Below are 17,655 nucleotides of genomic sequence, written 5' to 3'. Positions count from 1 at the left end.
CCTTTATGTCCGAAATAAGATCATGAAGAGCGCCCACCTCGAAGCACACGTGACGTGACAGGATGTGCACTTCTCGCCACGGCTTCGGGTGACGCGAGACGCGCTAGCGGCGTAGAGGTGCCTCGCTCTTGAGTGGCTGACCATACCGCGGCACTGGTACACAGCATTGCCTCCCTCTCTCGTCCTCTGCACATCTGTAATGGTTGAGTACCGCATGAACACTGTGGGTAACAATCTCACTGGTTCATGTGCTGCCCTGGCAGTGCTAAGAAAATATTTTCCCACAAATATATGTTCTACTACACAATTTTGTGATGCCTGCCTGGAGTGTAAATTTCACTTAGGGACGACTGTACATTTCACCTAGCCACAGTGTCAACGGCGCTGTGGTCTGCGGTCAAGAAGCGTTAAGAGACTACACAATTTACGGTTCAAGAGCTCAACTTCAAAGATTTTTTTGTTGCTTTAATCTAAACTTTGTTGCTTTAATCAAAATTAGAACTTCAGAAATGAAAGGCAATAAACTTTTCTACTAAACCTGCCATTGTTTGTATTGTTACTTGGACGATCTCGGGGTGAAATAATAAACAGATGTTTACGGTCCAAAACTTTATTTCTGCAACCTCAGTATGTTATTTCACTTCGATGTATTCAGTTTCATCAGCAGTAAAATTTTTTATAGGTAATAGACATCTTGGGAAGCAAGATGGCCATTTCTTAACTTCCGAGAGGAAGTTGATGTTTTTTTTTTTTCAAAAAATGCCAAAATAGCATAATGTTTACCTTTTATTTAAAATCTAAAAAAAATATTTTATACCTTCCAAAAATGATCTGAATTGTTTTGAAAGCCAGAATCTGTGCAAATGTCATTAAAAAATTTGTGGAGTGTTTTATAAAAATTTGGAATTTTATCGCTTATTTAGCGGTGCCTAGTTTCACGCCTTTTCTAAATGTTCAACTGAGCTCCTCTCACGAATGAATTTTTTTTCGGAAAAAATATTTGAGGGTTAGAACATTGCGATGAGTTTCCGTGAACTTTGCTGAATAAATAGGCTTAAAGAACTTCTTGTTGGGCTAGTTGTTAATAGATCATTGTACTTTAAAGGCCCCAAAACCACACACGCACGAGAGAGATAACAGGACAGAGTGCAACAGACAATGGTCGAGGGCAACGTCTGGGACGTTTGACCTGGAATGACCTTAAATGAAGTACAGTGCTGCACCTAGTGTGTGTGTGTGGGGGTGGGGAAGGCAGGCTCTCCAGGTTCAAGCACTGTGCGCCTTGTTGCCTGCAGGCATCCCTGTGTCACAGCAGCATCTAATCTGGCAATGCCAGGAACTTCCGGACGAGTCTTCTCTGCACGACTGCAACATCACTGACGGGGCCACACTCAAGTTGGTGCTTGGCATGCGTGGTGGGCCCATCAACACTCGCAAAGGTGTGTTGTGTGAAAGCCAGTCATGTGCTCGCACATTAATGGGATAAGTGACACAACTAGGTGGCGCAGTTGCATCGTGCTTTTCGGTAGTTTTTTGGCACTTGCTGTTTACTTTGAAGTGTAACAGTTATGTCCTGAGCTGAAATGTTAAAGCGAAAGGGGTTAAATGCATTCAATGCGTTGCCTGGGGTCTGCACACTCGTGGGCTTGATGCAAGAAAGTGATGTCAAAGAGGGAAATCCCATAGGCCAGTTATGTCAGAGATATTTCAAGATGAATGGGATTTTTACGTGTTTGGAATATATAGGCCGGACACTGTGGAAATACAAGGGGAACAGCCTTCCGCCCCCACCGCACTCCCACTCCGCGAATGCAGCGTTCCCGCTCGCTAACCGCGGAAGGGTTCGTGCTCGAAGGAAACAAAGGGATGGGACGACAAAGCGGGAACACTCATATACTATTTATTACAGTTGGAATTAATACACAGAGAGGGCCAGCTAGCAGCAAAACATCGAGGCATTCCTCGGAAATAGAAGGCTACATAAGAAGAGCTTCCGACTTACCGGCTGGGGCAGGGGCGCGACTTCAGAAGTATCGGCGGCGACCATTTGTATGCGCCGACAATGGCGGCCGGGTTTTCCCATGCGCGCCGCATTCTTAGGGCAAAGCCGTTCCCTAGCATTTGCTGGGGAAAGCGAGAGCGCACGTTTGCTGCGCCACGGTTCGCTGCCTGGAACCAAAGTCCAGTGGCAAGGTACGACGGATCTCCGTGCGCCTGCCGCGGAAAGTGACGAGAGCGTGCGGCTCCAATCGCTCGTGACACTGGCTGGATCCCGAAGAGACCCTCTCCTGTTCCGCAGAATTCCGCGTCACCTACGAGGTGGCGCTCACGTGGCTGTTTCCGCTTCCCCCATGAGGGAGACTCCCCTCCTCACCCAACCGGTGCTGTCCTGACGGCCGACGATGAAGATGGGCCGTGTGGAAATGGAGGGGGGAAACAGGTCTCCACAACACAAAAGGCGCTAATGTTGCGAGGTCACTGTGCATTTTGTAGAGAGCCTCAGTTGTTCCCAGCTAACCCGGAGTCCACAGTGGCATTTCTTGCTGCCTGTGTGCTGGCTTCGATCGAAACAGTATAGTTGTGTAGTGCAGGGTGTTTTGAAGAGAAATGAAATGATCTTCTGCAGCGTTAGTGTCACGTGCCTTAAGGAGCTCTCAATTGGTTGGCATTTGTGCAGCCTCCCTTGAAGATCGCCCCACCTTGTATGACGTAGCCAAGTATCTGGACACCAAAGGGTGAGTGCTTTTTTTAGTCGCAAATGCCGCCAAACGTAAACACTCACCTCGTCACAAAAGGGTTCACACATTGTGAACAAAGGCATCCGCTGTGTTGGTCTTTTTGTGAATGTACTACTTTGACTCCCGGAACGTAACACTAATGACTTTGTTTGGTACTAGCCGGCACTTTACGTAACTCCTAACAACGTTTACACTAATTCGATTTGGAAGAACTGCTGCATAAACTTGTATGCGAGAAAACAGCAAATTCCCACATTTGCAAAATGTTTTCTGGAAACTTTTGTAAATGTTCTTTCGGTATATGTAGTGCTTGGGCATAAGGGGAGCTGTGTAGGTTGCTGCTTTTAAGGCACAGATTTCACACCAGGTGATGCTTTCTTTGGAAGATGTCTCACAACCTTTGTGGACATTGTTTTCCTCTTGTGCGTCAAGAGGCGGTCCAAATTAATTTACTGCTGTTGAGATTTCTTTCTTTATTGATTTCCATTACTGTATAATGGAGGAGGCGGAGATAAAAGCTGCTAATACACGGAGCTTGAGAGGCCCTCGACCCGTTTTACATGCAGCAACTGAGATAAGCATGGCATACAAAGTATATTGTGATGCTTTCACAACCAAATATGTACAGGTTGCCTTGCCTAGAAAAAAATTCAAACATATAGGAGAGAGAATGAATAGAGAATATATAACATCTTGTACGCATTTTGTAGGAACGTAGGAACGCCTTAAATTCTGAAGGGTTCATATTTTGGATATCAATGTCTATTTAATAACCTCTGCTGTTTAATAGCGTCGGCAAATTATTCTCAGGCATTTGTTTGCCATAATAAGTCCTATTTCTTATAGCGTTCTACATTTCTGTGCACAGTGTTCTGTAGGCGAGTACATTGTGATGTAAATTGGCGATTTCCACTAACGTAAAATTGTTTCTTTGTACTAGAGTAGAACTAAACTCCCATATGAGACCATATGTGTAAAAGTGAATTTTTCTTGTGTGGTACCTCCCGAAGAGAGGGTGTGTTTTCAGTCTAGGATGCATTGGCAATAAGACCTAGCGGCCTTTCTGCATGACTGATATAATATTAAGATTTGATTGCATTGTTGTACCTCATACTGAATGACAGTGACAAATGTGCAAGGCAAACAAACCATTGTATATTAGTATTTTCACAGAAGTAGGGAAAAAAAGCTGCCGCGGTGGCTGAGTGGTTATGGTGCTCGGCTGCTGGCCCGAAAGACGCGGGTTCGATCCCGGCCGCGGCGGTCGAATTTGATGGAGGCGAAATTCTAGAGGCCCGTGTACTGTGCGATGTCAGTGCACGTTAAAGAACCCCAGGTGGTTGAAATTTCCGGAGCCCTTCACTATGGCGTCCCTCATAGCCTGAGTCTCTTTGGGACATTAAACCCTCATAAACCATAAACCAAACCAGAAGTAGAAAAAAATGTGTTTATTGCGACTTGCAACTGTACTGCTGAGCTTCTTGAGGACTGAGTCTGTGTGGTCATCCCATTGTAAATTGCTGGAGGAGGTTAGTTACACCCAAGAATTTTAACTATGTTAACAACTTCAGTATGTATGGACTCGAACATTACAATGTAATGCTGTGGGATTTCTTTACATTGAGTTTGAAAAATTGCAGCCTTGGTTTTATTGCAATTAACCTGTAGACAATTTTTTTTTACCAAATAGAAAGCTTTCCAAGAAGTTAATTTGCCATTCTCATTAATTCTGTGTAATTGTAGGACAATAAGAAAATGCTTGCATCAACTGAGTGAAGAATTTGGTATAGCTATCTATGGTAGGGTCCTCAGACTGGTTTCTCTGGGACCCCTGGGTTTCTTAGAGTGCCTTTTTTGGGAGCACCTAATTCATGCATGCCTCAATCGCCACCTGTTCTTTATTTTGGGACTAATCGTACCATAGCTGCTTAGAGCATGCTGCTTCACTGTACCCTCTGAAGTGAAGGGTGCAAGGCTGACATGTGTTGGGCTCTGGTGCTTTGTTTTTGCCATGCTAGTGACGAGCTAGGAGGCCTGAGTACCCCTCGGCTGCGGGCAGTCCGGATGGTAGTGATGCGTGACGGGGACAAGGTCCACCTGTACACGGTGGTGGATGGTGCCACCAGGCCACCCTCAGGACTGCTCAGGTGAAGCGCTTGCTTTTTCTTTCTGAAAGTCTGCTTGACTAGTGTTGTGTGACGTCTGCAGCTTTCAGTGTGGCATTTAGAACCTTCAGCACTAGTTTGCTCACTCTGCTATGCGAGAAAAGGCAGCAAGTTAGCAGTACTAGTAGGAAGTTAATTTTCCGTAACATTGATGGAATGGAGAGAGACAGACGCCACTTTCAGTTCCTTTCTTTGTCGCCTGTTGTGGTGGGGGCAGTGTAGGAACACGTGGGATTTGCCGGATTGGGCAACGGCCAGAGAACGGACTGCAGAGAGTTTTGCGGAGTGGTCCATTGGTCCCATGTGAGGTGATAGGAGGGAGGCACCACATGTGAGGGAGGTGTGGTGGGTACACAGCGAATGTGTGAATTTTTGAGAGATGCTCACCCCAGATGAGACAGGCGGGGTTGCCAGGTGTGTGAAGGATATAGTGGGTATACGGTTTGCAGGGAAGGGAGTTTGTCTGTGCCTGCTGATTGAGAGTGGCTTCGGCACAGGACAAGGGTTCACCGTAGGTGCTGCAGGTGGTGGTGTTTGTGGTGGTCCTGCCGGTGTGCAGCATGGCCTGCTTTGGGATTATAATGCGCTGGTCAGGTGGTTTGAGAGCATGGTATGATTTTTTTCATGGGCCAGAGCATGAGCAAGCTCATTCTCCAGTATACCTTGGTGCCCAGGAATCTATTCAAGGTGGTCAGTGGAGCATAGGGTGGGTGGACAGGAATTGTAGCAGAGTTTAAGATATGTGGGGGCAGTTTCTGAGATTCAAATGCCCGTAGAGCAGCGTGACAGTCTGAATGTATGGGGATGGTGGACGACAAGCAGTTGCGAATGGTGATCCCTCTGCTGTGGCCAGAGTCTCTGCGTTGGTTTAGGAGGGCATTTCTGTGTAAAGGTGCTTCGAGGACTGACAACTGCTGCCGTAACAATTTTGTGCTGGAGGATGTGGGCATCTGTATCAAAAGTGTCGAGGCCCAGAGCAGGTAGATGGCTGGCACTGCTACACGCTGCCCAGGATTTCTGGTTAGTGACATGTGCTGTGGGATGGGTTTAACGGTGAGACGCGAGAGGCTATGACACGGAGATGGAGATGGCTGAAGTTGAAGCACGTGGGTGACTGAATGTTTGAAAAGGCCGGGGAGGTTTCTGCCTTGCTCTGAGCTAGAAAGACTGTGAGTCTGGGCTTGGTGGTGTGCAGTGCATTCCTTGATGGAGTTGAAAAGGGCGGCATCTGCGATAAGGGCATTTGTGGTAACCCCCATTGCTACTAGAGTGGAGCAGTGCTGAGGAGCTTTCAATTTATCAGGAGCTGTAAGTCATTGATAGATGTAGGCATACAACACCTTCGAATAAACGAGTGTTTCAGCTTTTGATAAGTGATATGACTGGCTGAGTCGCACGTTGCACTTGCCATTTTGTTGAAAAGTGGGGTGGCTACATAGGGGGATGGGGATTTGAGCGAAGGGCAGCTGAAGTAGGAAGAAGCGGTTTTTTATGGGAGTATCAGAAATCGGAGTATTCTGCCTTCTTAGCGCATGAATGAAGACTGATGTGGCATGCATGCTCCTGAATGATGTTGGAGCCGTGCTGCACAGTGGATAAGGGTTTTTGCGCCGCAGATGGGGGCTGTACAGTGGAATCTAGTTCACTGGTGTTTCCAGTGGTAGACCAACGGAAAATATTATCCGCACAGGACAAGGATTTGAGAGTTTGTGGAGCAGTTCTTTCATTGCCAGGTTGAAAACCAAAGGTAAACGAACGGATCTGTGTGTTGTGCCATTGGGGCCGGTGTTGCTGTAAGAGTCTTTGATGTAGAAAGATGAAATCTAAGGTATGACGAAATCTCGTCTAGTCGGGTGAATACATGTGTGAAAATAAAGAAGTGCCCACCAAAAAGGTGTAGTCAAGGTGACAGTAAAAAGGTGTAGTCAAGATGACAGATGCCATCTTGACTACACCTTTTTGGTGGGCACTTCTTTATTTTCACACAAGTGTTTGATGTAGTTGAACATGTGGAGGAGTGTCAGCCAGGTTGTTGAGAATTCGCCTTTTTCACATGCCTCTCCTCCTCCAGCTCCACTGGTACTGTGCATTCTCAATTCATGTTAACTATATGCAGTCACAACTGCAGTGGCGAAGCCCCTCCAGGCAGGAAAGGAAAGGAAAGAAGAGGGCCATCTGTCCCTGTGCCGTGGGAAGTGGGTTGTTCATTGTTGGGGCCAGGGGTGCAGGTGTAGGCTTCATGTGGCACACCCGGCATGGGTGGCTGGCCAGGTGCTGGTTGGCCAGAAGACTGTGCGAAACGCTTGAAACTTTAATGACCAGCTGTGCAGGGAATGGAGTAGCACTCATGTAAAAATTATGGCTGTGATCAGAGGTCAGGAACCTAGATGTAGGCGTGATTTTGCTGGAGCTCTGTGTGCACACAGCCAATCATGGTGGGCACTATGGCGCCCTAGACTGAGTGGACATCTCTTGCTCCAAATAATTACCGCCTCACATTTTTAGCGGCGTGTTTAAGGGACTTCTCCAACAACAAGCTTCAGTATATGTTTCGTTTTATTGTCTTGAAGACCCGTTTCGGGGTATTGCATAAGGGGTCTATGTCTTGGTTGATATGTCTAGTCAGGTATTTATTTATTTATTTTTTATTTATTTGATACCAGCTTCGCCTTTGTAGGCATTACAGCAGGGGGATACATGAAAATAAGCATCACATTTGAGACAAATAAAGAAACTAATTATACAAAGCGCGGTAAAAATCATCATTAGAAACAATGGATACAATCATACACGGAAGACCATTCTACTCACGTATAGATTTAACAAAAAATGAATAGTGCAAAACGTCACCTTTAAAGGGAAATTTTTTTACTTTGAGACTGTGGTTCCTTCTTTGGGATATGTAGGACGGCGCTTGGATGTATTTCTCCTTATCTATTCCAGTTTTGGAATGGTGGATATTATAAAAGAATTTCAACCTGAAGTTTCGTCTACGATCGTTCAAGTCTTCCCATTTAAGTTTACTTTTGCTTTCTCTCATACTAAGTTGACGAACCCAATTACCTAAAACAAATCGCACTGCCCTATTCTGTATTTTTTCAAGCGTATCGGCCAGCTCTTTGGTATACGGGTCCCAGCAAACACATGTGTATTCTAACAATGAGCGCACATGAGTGAAATACAGTTTTTCTTTTAAGTTAGATGGAAGTTCGCTGAAATTTCGTCTTGGGAAAACCCAAAACACGTGCAGCCTTAACTTTTATGTAATGAACGTGCCTGGTCCACCTCAAATCACTTGATAAATAAACTCCTAAATATTTATATTCCCTAGCCATGCTTAAAGCAGTGTTGCTGCAAACAACAGCAAAAAGTGAGTACTGTCGTCTGGCCTACTGTTTTGCTTTAGACCTCATTTTGCTGGTGTTGTGCAGTAGGTGTGCTCAGAGGTAACAGTCTAGTAAGAGGGAGTAATGGCAATGAGATGCTGTCTCATGTTTTGAGTTAAGGACAGCTGTGCAGGGGAGAAAGGGGTGCAGAACATTGGCACAGAGCCAAGTGGAAACAGGCACATGAACTTATGTCAGCTATCACAGTCTCTGTGATTGAAGCAGGGTGGTTGAGCCGCCCGTGACTTGGCTAGCAGGAAGGCAGCTTCGCTTCCAAGGTCCCGTACAGGTAGACTCATGGGCGTCGCTGTGTACTGCCTGTGACTTTAGTCTACTGTGCTGTGCGCTCTGGCTGGGGGAGAGAGAGAGTTGATGCGCCCCCTAAGTGCGTATGTGACTGGCGAGGTGCAGTGAGGACAACACGCCCCGTGAGCTGAGCGATGAGGACAGTGCCTCGGAGAGCCGGCGGCACCGAGAGAACTTGCTCACCCGCCAGAAGGTGGAGCAGCTGCAGAGGAAAATGCACGCCTGCCGACTCCGCAAGGTGATGCTCTTTTTTTGGCAGTGTTTGTTTTGTGCATTGCATGCAATTGGACCATGAGCCCCCCCTTTGGACTTGACGTCATGGCTGGTAACGTTGCTTGGTGTACAGTGGAGGGTGCAGAAGTGATGAGTGGAGGATATAAATATGTTATGAGCAGTTGGTGCAGAATCACTTCATGTTTTAAAAGAGCAAAACCAAAGTAAGCAGGATGACTTGAAAAGAAAAGTGATGTGAGCAAAAGAAATGCATTATGTTTCGTAACTTGTCTGTACATTGCTGTAGTTCCCGTGGGGAATGCTATCTCATAGACCAGGGGTCCTCAAACTTAGTAGTTCAGCGGAACACTTGTGCTTCTTGAAGTGCTTTTCGGGTTCCCGAAGCACCCAAATTTATGCATGCTTCCATCCCCTTTGTTTTCGAGACTAATCACACAGTTATAGCACATAGCAGACTGTTTCCCTATTTAGAGCCAGTCAGTTGAATTTGGCATTTTCTGAGGGGCTGCAAAAAGAGCAGTAGTGTGCTACTTGCATGTCATGCACGAAGGGATGGTAGCCAAGGCTCTTGAGGTGGTTGGGGTTTCCTCGAGGCTGAAAAGATTGAGAAACCCTGCTATAGAAATGCAGCTGTTTCAGAAATTGTCTTATGTGAACCATCACTTGGCACGTCAAAAGGATGGTTTGACCAGGGCAAACATTTCTTGTACTGTGGTCTCCTATTTCTAGAACAGCAGATGATTGTTTTTTCAGTCACTGAGGGGCCACTGTTACACTTAGAGGAGGCTTTATTCCCGAAGTATTAAACACCACACCAGATATGGCTGATCCTCACAACCTGAGCCGTGGGACATAGTGAGCCGGTTGCTGGTCTGTACGCTCACATAGATGACTGGAGGGAAAAATTCTGGTAGAACAGTGAGTCCGGGAAAGTTGGCCTGAAAAAGAGGAAAAAAAAAATTGTACTGGTGCAAGTGCTAAGGGGTCTGGCATTGTACGGTGCTCAGTTCATCAGAAAACAAGAAGAGTTTGACAAATTTCCCACAAGAGCACCTTGAGTATTAGGGTGATGGTGCATGGCGCCACCACTGACACTTAATCCCCATATTGAGATGTTGTCCGCTCATGGCGAAGAAAGGTTTTAAGGTGAAGGATATAAACCATGAACAGTGGCGGTCAGGGCCATTGTCAAGCTCCGGCCGACGGGCTCCCCATCTGTCTACCAGTTGGGGGGCGGTCTCCTGGAGCTTCCTGTGAATAAGACTGTGAAACACGGGAGACATTTTAGGAACCGTTAGCACACCTATATCATACGAGTCCATGGTAGAGAGAGGTTGGTCAGATGGTTATTGATAATCACGAAGTAAATAAGGGAGGGAAAACATACAGGTGCTTGCCAACATTTCGACAAGTGAACTTGTTTTCGTCTGGGCTAAGCGTTCATCATTGGCGGGGTTTCAATAGGGTAATCCCTCCGAGGAGGAAGGCCGGTGAGGGGAGGGGGTGTGAAGTGGGAATGGTGTTATAATGGGGAGGGTGAATCTTGTCCAGGCATGATGGCTGCTAAAGTTGATCAACCGGTTGACCTGCAAAACTGTGAAAAGAAAAAGGCCAGCTCAGTAGAAAGGAATCCCGGGGTGGGGAGCGTGGAGAGATAGCGGTCGTGGGCTTGAAAGGCTGTGTGTCCAGCTGTGACAGATGGCTTGGTTTGACTGGATGCCTTGACCTGAAAAACACAGATAAGGAAATAGCATGGTGGAACGAAATACCTAAAAAAAAAATAAAAGAGAGAAAACATGGGGGTGAGTTCAGAGAAAGGAAGGGGAGGGGGGGGGGGGGGGTGTAAAGGTGTTCAAAAGGCAAGTGTTCTTGAGAAATGATGGCAAGAGAAGCAGGGCACAAGCTAGAGACAAAATTGAACAAAGAAAGGAGAAGAAAAAAAATTGTCATTAAAGGGTTAAAGGATGGGTCTGGGAGGAAGGGTAGGGTGAAACGATTAAGTGGGGGTATGAAGTGCTAGTAAATGCTCTGACCATGTGCAAGACATGTTTAAAGAATTACGCCAGTGCCAGAATGTACCTGAGATTCTAAGTTTCCTCTGGATATGTTAATCCCTGCTGGTTTTAAATTTGTGGATTAGGAATGCCTCTCTGTGTTTTCTGTCCCTTGCAGATTTGAAGCCTGATTGATGAATGAACAGTTTAAGGTCATCTAAGTTGTGACCGCATAGTTTAAAATGTTCTGCCACTGCCTTTCTGTAGGTTCCTTGCTGTGTCAGCTCGATGACCATTTAGTCTGCCGCTCATTGATTGCCCAGTTTCTCCGATGTATTGTTTCTGACAAGAGGGGAATGCCTTTCTGAACATAAACAGTATTCTGCAGAAATACCACCCTATTTTAACTGGCAACTGTCGTCTCAACAAAATATTTCCCGATGCACCAAGGGTAACATACCGACTCAACACAAACCTGGAAGACATCCTAGGACACGTTAGGCTTGATAAGAAACCCCCGCCGACATTAAGACCATGCTCTCGACCTAGATGCAAGATATGCAAGCATTTACAAAGCGACACTACTACTAGTAGCACGGAAAGTGACTTCAGCTTTGCTATAAAGGCTAGCTTTAATTGCGTATCGTCCAGTGTTATCTACATGCTTCAATGCTACTCTTGTCAGAAACAATACATTGGAGAAACCGGGAAATCAATGAGCGCCAGACGAAATGGTCATCGAGCTGATGCAGCAAGGAGCCTACAGAAGCCAGTGGTAGAACAATTTAATCAACGCGGTTGCAACTTTGATGAGCTTAAACTGTTCATCCTTCAAATCTGCGAGAGACAGAAAATACAGTGAGGCATTCCTAATTCATGAATTTAAAACCTTGCAACCAGCAGAGATTAACATATCCAGAGGAAACTTAGAATCTCTCAGGCACAGTCTGGCACTGGCGTAATTCTTTAAACAGGTCTTGCACATGGTCAAAGCATTTACCAGCACTTCATGCCGCCGCTCAGTTGTTTCTTTCACCCTACCCTTCTTCCCCAACTCGTCCTTTACAGCCTCAATGACAATTTTTTTCTCCTTTCTTTGTTCAATTTTGCCTTTAGCGTGTGGCCTGCTTCTCTTGCCATCATTTCTCAAGTTGGCTTCTGCATTTCTTTCCACCGCCCTCCTTCCTTTCATGCTTTCTCTATTTTCTCTTTTTCCTTGATTATATGTTTTCCTGGTATTTCGTTCCGCCATGTTGACTAATCCCTTATCAAAGTTTTTCAGGTCAACACAGCCAGTCTTGGCAAGCTATCTGTCGCAGCTGGACATGCAGCCTTTCAAGCCCGCTATCTCTCCACGCTCTACACCCCCGAATTCCTTTCTGCTGTTTTCCCTCCCATCATATGCGTACTTCCAAAAACCTGATTGGTCCCTGAAAAGGGGCCGCACCGATGAAAGCTTCACCAGAACCCGACCAGACTCTGACCACTTTCCTCGCTTCATCCACTCTCTTGTAGGTAACGACCCAGTTGCTGCAGTGTCTGTTTTGCTTATTGCTAGGAGCCTTGGTAAAATGATAGGCAAAAACTACGAGCAAAAAAAACTCTCATCTGGTGACCTTGTTCACTCAGACGCCCTACTCAAGCAAAAACAGTTCGCCCACCTCCTGGTATCCATTTCCCACCCACCGCTGTCTAAACACAGTGCAACGTGTTATATCAGAGCGTGATCTGATCCGTGAAGCAGATTGTGACCTCCTTGAAGACTTCTGTCATTGCCCTTCGCCGCATTTCCATAAGATGGAACGACAAAGAGGTGGTGACACCCCATATTGTCCTGACATTTGAAGGTCTCGTTTACCAGATGCTGTGAAAACAGAATTCATCCACTGTAAAGTCTGCCCATATGTTCCAACCCGAGAGGATGTTTTAACTGCCAAAGGTACAGGTGTGGTTCCAAAACATGTCGCCCATGAGCACCCAACTGAAAACTGCAGTGCTGCTCAAACGGAATGTCCCAACTGTCACTGGCCACGTGCTGCATACTTGCAAACATGTTTGACATTCCAAAATGAGAAAAAATAATTCAAGTGAAAGTTGCAGAAAACATAACATTCCCTAAAGCAGCTGTTTGGGCTTGTTGGTTAGTGATCATGGTTAAAGAACGCAGCGTGAAAAGACAAGGACAAATGAGGAAATGGACAGGACTGGCGCTGACTACCAACACATTTATTCAGAGAAAAGAGCAGCTTTTAAAATGCCATCCAGAACCCATGTGACCAAATAAATCAGCAGTCGTGATAAAACGGATACAAATCATTGCCCACAATATCAAAGTAACAGCACATCGAGGCTACGCAACGTCAGCCCCGAACCCAAAACTACAGGACCAGGAAGAGCCATACGATAGAAGAATACACGCCCTCGCAGCACGAGGCAAATGACAGACAGAAGGAACAGACAACCAAAACAAAGACGAAAACAACATAGTCACCTCAAAAACTGCGTCAAAACTCGAAGCAAAGCAGAGTCAAGGGGCGAAATGCTTAACAAAACAAACAAAACGCTACGCTAAAGCTGAGTCAACTGCTCAAAGCCTTACAGAGTCAAAGAAAAGTTAAAAAGTTCTAAAGAACAAGACTTATTCCAATTGACATGCAAAACAGAGTCGTAATTACAGTGGGCCTAGAAAACTGGACTCCTTGTCTGAAAGTAAAATTGAAGGCATGCTCATGCACTTGTCTCCTGCATTGGTGATCATCCGTGCCTCAGTAATGACCGTGTGTATGTACCCTGCTGTCAGAGCAAAAGAGAAAGGTTTGCCCTATAAGACACATAGATCCATTCACACATTGTGCTACATGTGTCATCTATGAGATACCTTTCAAGTGTGGAAGCGTGTATATTGGGCAAACCGGCAGGTGCCTCAACGAGAGATTGCTTGAACACGCCGGAAGGTATGGAACAAAAGCGGCGGGCACCTGGACGACCGTTGCAAGACTTGCAAAGGGTGCAAACCATTCTACTCGTGAACGGTTATCAGAGCACGTGCAAGGACCAAAATTGAAAGGGCCCCTATTCTAGTGCACTGTAGCCACGTTTCATGTGCAGTGAAAATTTCTTGGCCATGGTGGCCGCGCCTCATTTGGAGGTGGAGGCCTGCTGGATTCGGAATGATGCTTCATGCGCACTCCTACGGTGTCCTGGTAAAGGAATTAAGGGATTAAGTCACACGGAGCAGCTGGGACAAGGGGAAGAAGGGTAGCTTGCCAGGTGCGTGCAGAGTACAAGGCTTGCAATGGGGTTCGAGATTTCTGTTTCTAGAATGGGCCATGCCCCCATGGTAAAGGAGTTTTCGCTGTGCAGGGAAGCTGGCTTTTGGAATTCCAAGAGTTTATGCTGCTCTGAGGGATCCCTGTGGGAATGAATTGATAGCGCATGAGCCATTTGCATGCAGCTGAAAACCTACAGTGCATACTCATACCCCCTTTGTAGTCTAGCAAAGCGCCTGTATCCTTAAAATGAGATGGAAGAAAGATAGAAGCAAAACTGCTTCTGACGATAAACGAGTTGAATTCAATGCTTGTGTTTGTCTTCTACTGTCGTGTTAGCAATCCTTAAAAATGGCTTCCTAGAGAATTTTTCACAGTGCGTTGGGTCCAGCTATTTTCGGGTGCAGTAGATGACCAAGAAAAAGGCATGCAGCTGCTTGAGATGCACAACGCTGCTGGAGATGCCCCCGCATTCTCGGCAGGGGCAGCCATGTCGCAGTGTAAATTAGATGCGCAGGGTGCCTATTCTGAGAGACATAAGATATCATGTCCTTGCAGGGCTGCATAAATTGAGTTTCCTTCGTTCTTTTTCCTTGAGGCAGTGTCAGCATCTGTGTCAACTACCAGAGATGCAGGGGACGTCCTAAAAAATTACTGCAAAAGATGGCCCTCCTGGCACAACCACCTAAAATTCCAACACCTGTAGATGATTGCGTGGTCTTGGATATTGTTGCTCACTTATGGTGTGTGTGCATGTGCGTGCTTGCATGCAGTTTTAAGTTTTTATCTTCAGGAATTTGGTCATTATTATTATACAGTAACTTTTTTCTCTCTAAACCTAGCCGTTCTCCTCTAGTGTACGGACCACTGGGAGTGGATGATCAGTGTTTTCACTGCTGGTGAATGGCAGGGTTAACGAAGCATATCTGCCTGTTGTAGGAGGGCCACAAGGCGTCTGGTGGTGCGGCCAAGGAACCAGCACCAGCTGAGGATGCCACCACAACAGAGGTGAAGCTGCCACCTCTTGAGTACGTCCTGCCACCAATTCAGCCCCGAAACACCAGGCGTCGGGAGACCATGCCTGATGGGACACCAGTTCCTTCTGCTTCGGCTCCCTGGTACCCCTTCCCACCCGGTAAGGGGGAGGGTGGAGCTCATCCACTGCACTGGGACTCTATTCTAAACCATTTCATTTTTCTTCTTGGTGATGGCGGAAGGTATCTGAAGCAAAAAATGGCTGGCGGTTTAGTGTTGCTAAGCTCGAAATATTTTGTGAAAGCACGGTTTTTTGCAGGTGGACACCGCTGCCGCGTACCTTAACGCGCGATTGAGGGGTCTACTGATCCATTGAGCCTGTTACACTCGCTACTCGGAGGCTTCACGCAGACACCACTGAAAGCCGGGGAGTCCGGCTAGAAATGTTTTCACGCTAAAACTTCTGGTCCAGCCTCGGTTGCCAACTTTACGTACTGTAGCTGTCAATTTTCCGTCTTGCTTTCTTCTGGAGTGAAGCTGCAACAGCTTTTTTGCAGCATGAACTAGCATCGACTGATTGGCTTCCCAGGTCTGTGTCAGTCAGGTGTATCGATTGGCTCACATATAGATTGATCTGGTCTGGTGCCTGCAGGGTCATTTTTTTTTTCCTCTTCTGACTTGCCAGCACCTTTCTTTCTTTTTTAATGTGTTATCATTAGCAGGCTCTGTGCAAGCAGAAATGTCGAGCGCTGTGTGTCATTAAACAGTGGCAGCCTGCCCACTGGGCTGCAAATGAATTTAATACTGTCTATACGAACCGTGGAATTGCATAACCAGCCCTGGGGTGTGGCCTGATCTCTGTGACAAGAACCGACAACGCACTACCTCACCAGAACAGGATTTGACCACCCTGGTGTACTACTTGGCCACAACCTTCTATGAACAAACCAGTTATCGTATTTACATGATTGTAAGCAGACTCGAATGTAGGTCAATCCCCCCACATCACATTTCTGAAAAAAAAAAAAAAATGGAGGTTGTTTACGCTCGCCCTTTAATAATAGAACACGATAGCACTATTCTGCGGTCTCCGCTTATCGCCAGCTGCTATCGGCTGCTGCGTGCTAGAGCGCCCGTGGGCACATTCCAAAGCAAAAATATATTAGTCACTGGGCTGCTCGTGTCCACACTTGCGCCATCGTCCTCACTAGCGCTGCCGTCGTGATCGCTGCTGTGGCCCCACAGATCGTCGTTCTAACATCGTCGTGCAGCGAAATGCCACACTTTGCAAACAGCCACATCACGACATCGCGTAGAACAGCTGAAAATTTCGCCTCGCTGCAGCTGCCACACCTGTATCACCCGTTGCGAACGTCGAACTTGCAGCCTGGCGCGCAGTTCGTTTCTTTGACGTAAAGAACAACAGCCATCTTGAACGTAGCCATGAACGAGCGTCGGTCGCTTACCGGACCCGGAGCACAAGTAACGAAGCATGACTACATTAAACACTTATGAAACGTGGCCGGCAGTAGTCAAATTTGTGAGAGCCAAAGAGAAACTACGTGTGAGCGTTGTCGGCTCCTCCGTTGGGTACCGCTACTCCCTTGCGCCGCTGCAGTTCTGAGTGGGGGTGCTGCCGTGATTGGAACAGTGGCCCTTCCATCTTCTATCGACGCTTCCTTGAGTGCCGAGGGCGCAGTTGAAAGTAAAAAGAGCTGAAAGCGAATGCGTTACAGGGCCGCCGCTGCTTATCAGCAGCTGCAATCTGCGGCCACATGTGGGGAGTGGGCTGGTGCCGGTTTTGCTGGTTATCGGCCGCCACGCGCGGGGTGGGGATGCTGGTTCTGCGTGTTGACATAGCAGCAGCTCAAGGCCAGCACCAAGAGCGATATGATGGAGCCGTGCAGCAAAAATGCAACCACGCTGTAGCATGCCTGATATCTCGTTTGTCTCGCCTTTATTTATGGTGAAATGCTTTGGTTTCGATTTTAAGTCGACCCTTCCCCTCTTTGGATTTTCAAATTTTGAAAAATAAGTAGACCTACAATCGTGTAAATACGGTAACCATCAGCCCTCAGTCCCCAGTGGCTGCAGAGCAATTGACCAAGGCGGCGGTCAGACCTGGGACGCAGAGGAGTGTGCTAGGAATCTGTGGCTCTGGACAGGCATCGGAAAGGTGCATTTTAGCGACCACAGAATGGGAAAGTCTCGAATTAGTTTAGACTTAAAGAGGGAACACAAGAAACATGTGAAGTGGAAGCCTGTTAACGAGTTAGTGGTTAAAGGGACACTGAGGAGAAATTGTAGTTGGCTTGTATCGATAGAATACCAGCTCCTGATTACAAAAACGCCCCTCTTACTGAAAACAAAGCTCTTGTAAGGTAGAAAATAGCTAGAACCAAAATACAGGTATCGCCACCACAGGCCAATCTCGCAAGTACAAGCGTGGTGACGCCATAGGACAAGAGACGCCACCTTGGAGGAATTTTCCATCCTACATGGATTCGCGAATCCCTGAGGCTGACGAAGGTCGGTTGTGCAGACCAATAGTGAACTAAGTTTTCTTTTAAAACCAATAGTGAACTTTT

At 46.7% G+C, this 17,655-nt stretch overlaps 1 protein-coding gene across 16 annotated transcripts in view; it reads left to right on the top strand.

Annotated features, from left to right (window-relative positions):
* The window catches only part of LOC144116354 (uncharacterized), a 109,894-nt gene that overhangs the window by 12,450 nt on the left and 79,789 nt on the right, over positions 1 to 17,655 (top strand). For all 16 annotated transcript variants that reach the window (XM_077651112.1, XM_077651123.1, XM_077651114.1 and 13 more), the window contains 5 exons: positions 1,296 to 1,439; positions 2,678 to 2,735; positions 4,757 to 4,885; positions 8,701 to 8,833; positions 15,032 to 15,227. In XM_077651112.1, coding sequence (XP_077507238.1) covers positions 1,296 to 1,439; positions 2,678 to 2,735; positions 4,757 to 4,885; positions 8,701 to 8,833; positions 15,032 to 15,227 — 660 coding nt within the window. The remainder of the gene's footprint in view (positions 1 to 1,295; positions 1,440 to 2,677; positions 2,736 to 4,756; positions 4,886 to 8,700; positions 8,834 to 15,031; positions 15,228 to 17,655) is intronic.

The sequence above is a fragment of the Amblyomma americanum genome, chromosome 1 (genome assembly GCF_052857255.1).
Source record: "Amblyomma americanum isolate KBUSLIRL-KWMA chromosome 1, ASM5285725v1, whole genome shotgun sequence".
NCBI classification, from domain to species: Eukaryota; Metazoa; Arthropoda; class Arachnida; order Ixodida; family Ixodidae; genus Amblyomma; species Amblyomma americanum.
This window is presented reverse-complemented; position numbering and strand designations above follow the sequence as displayed.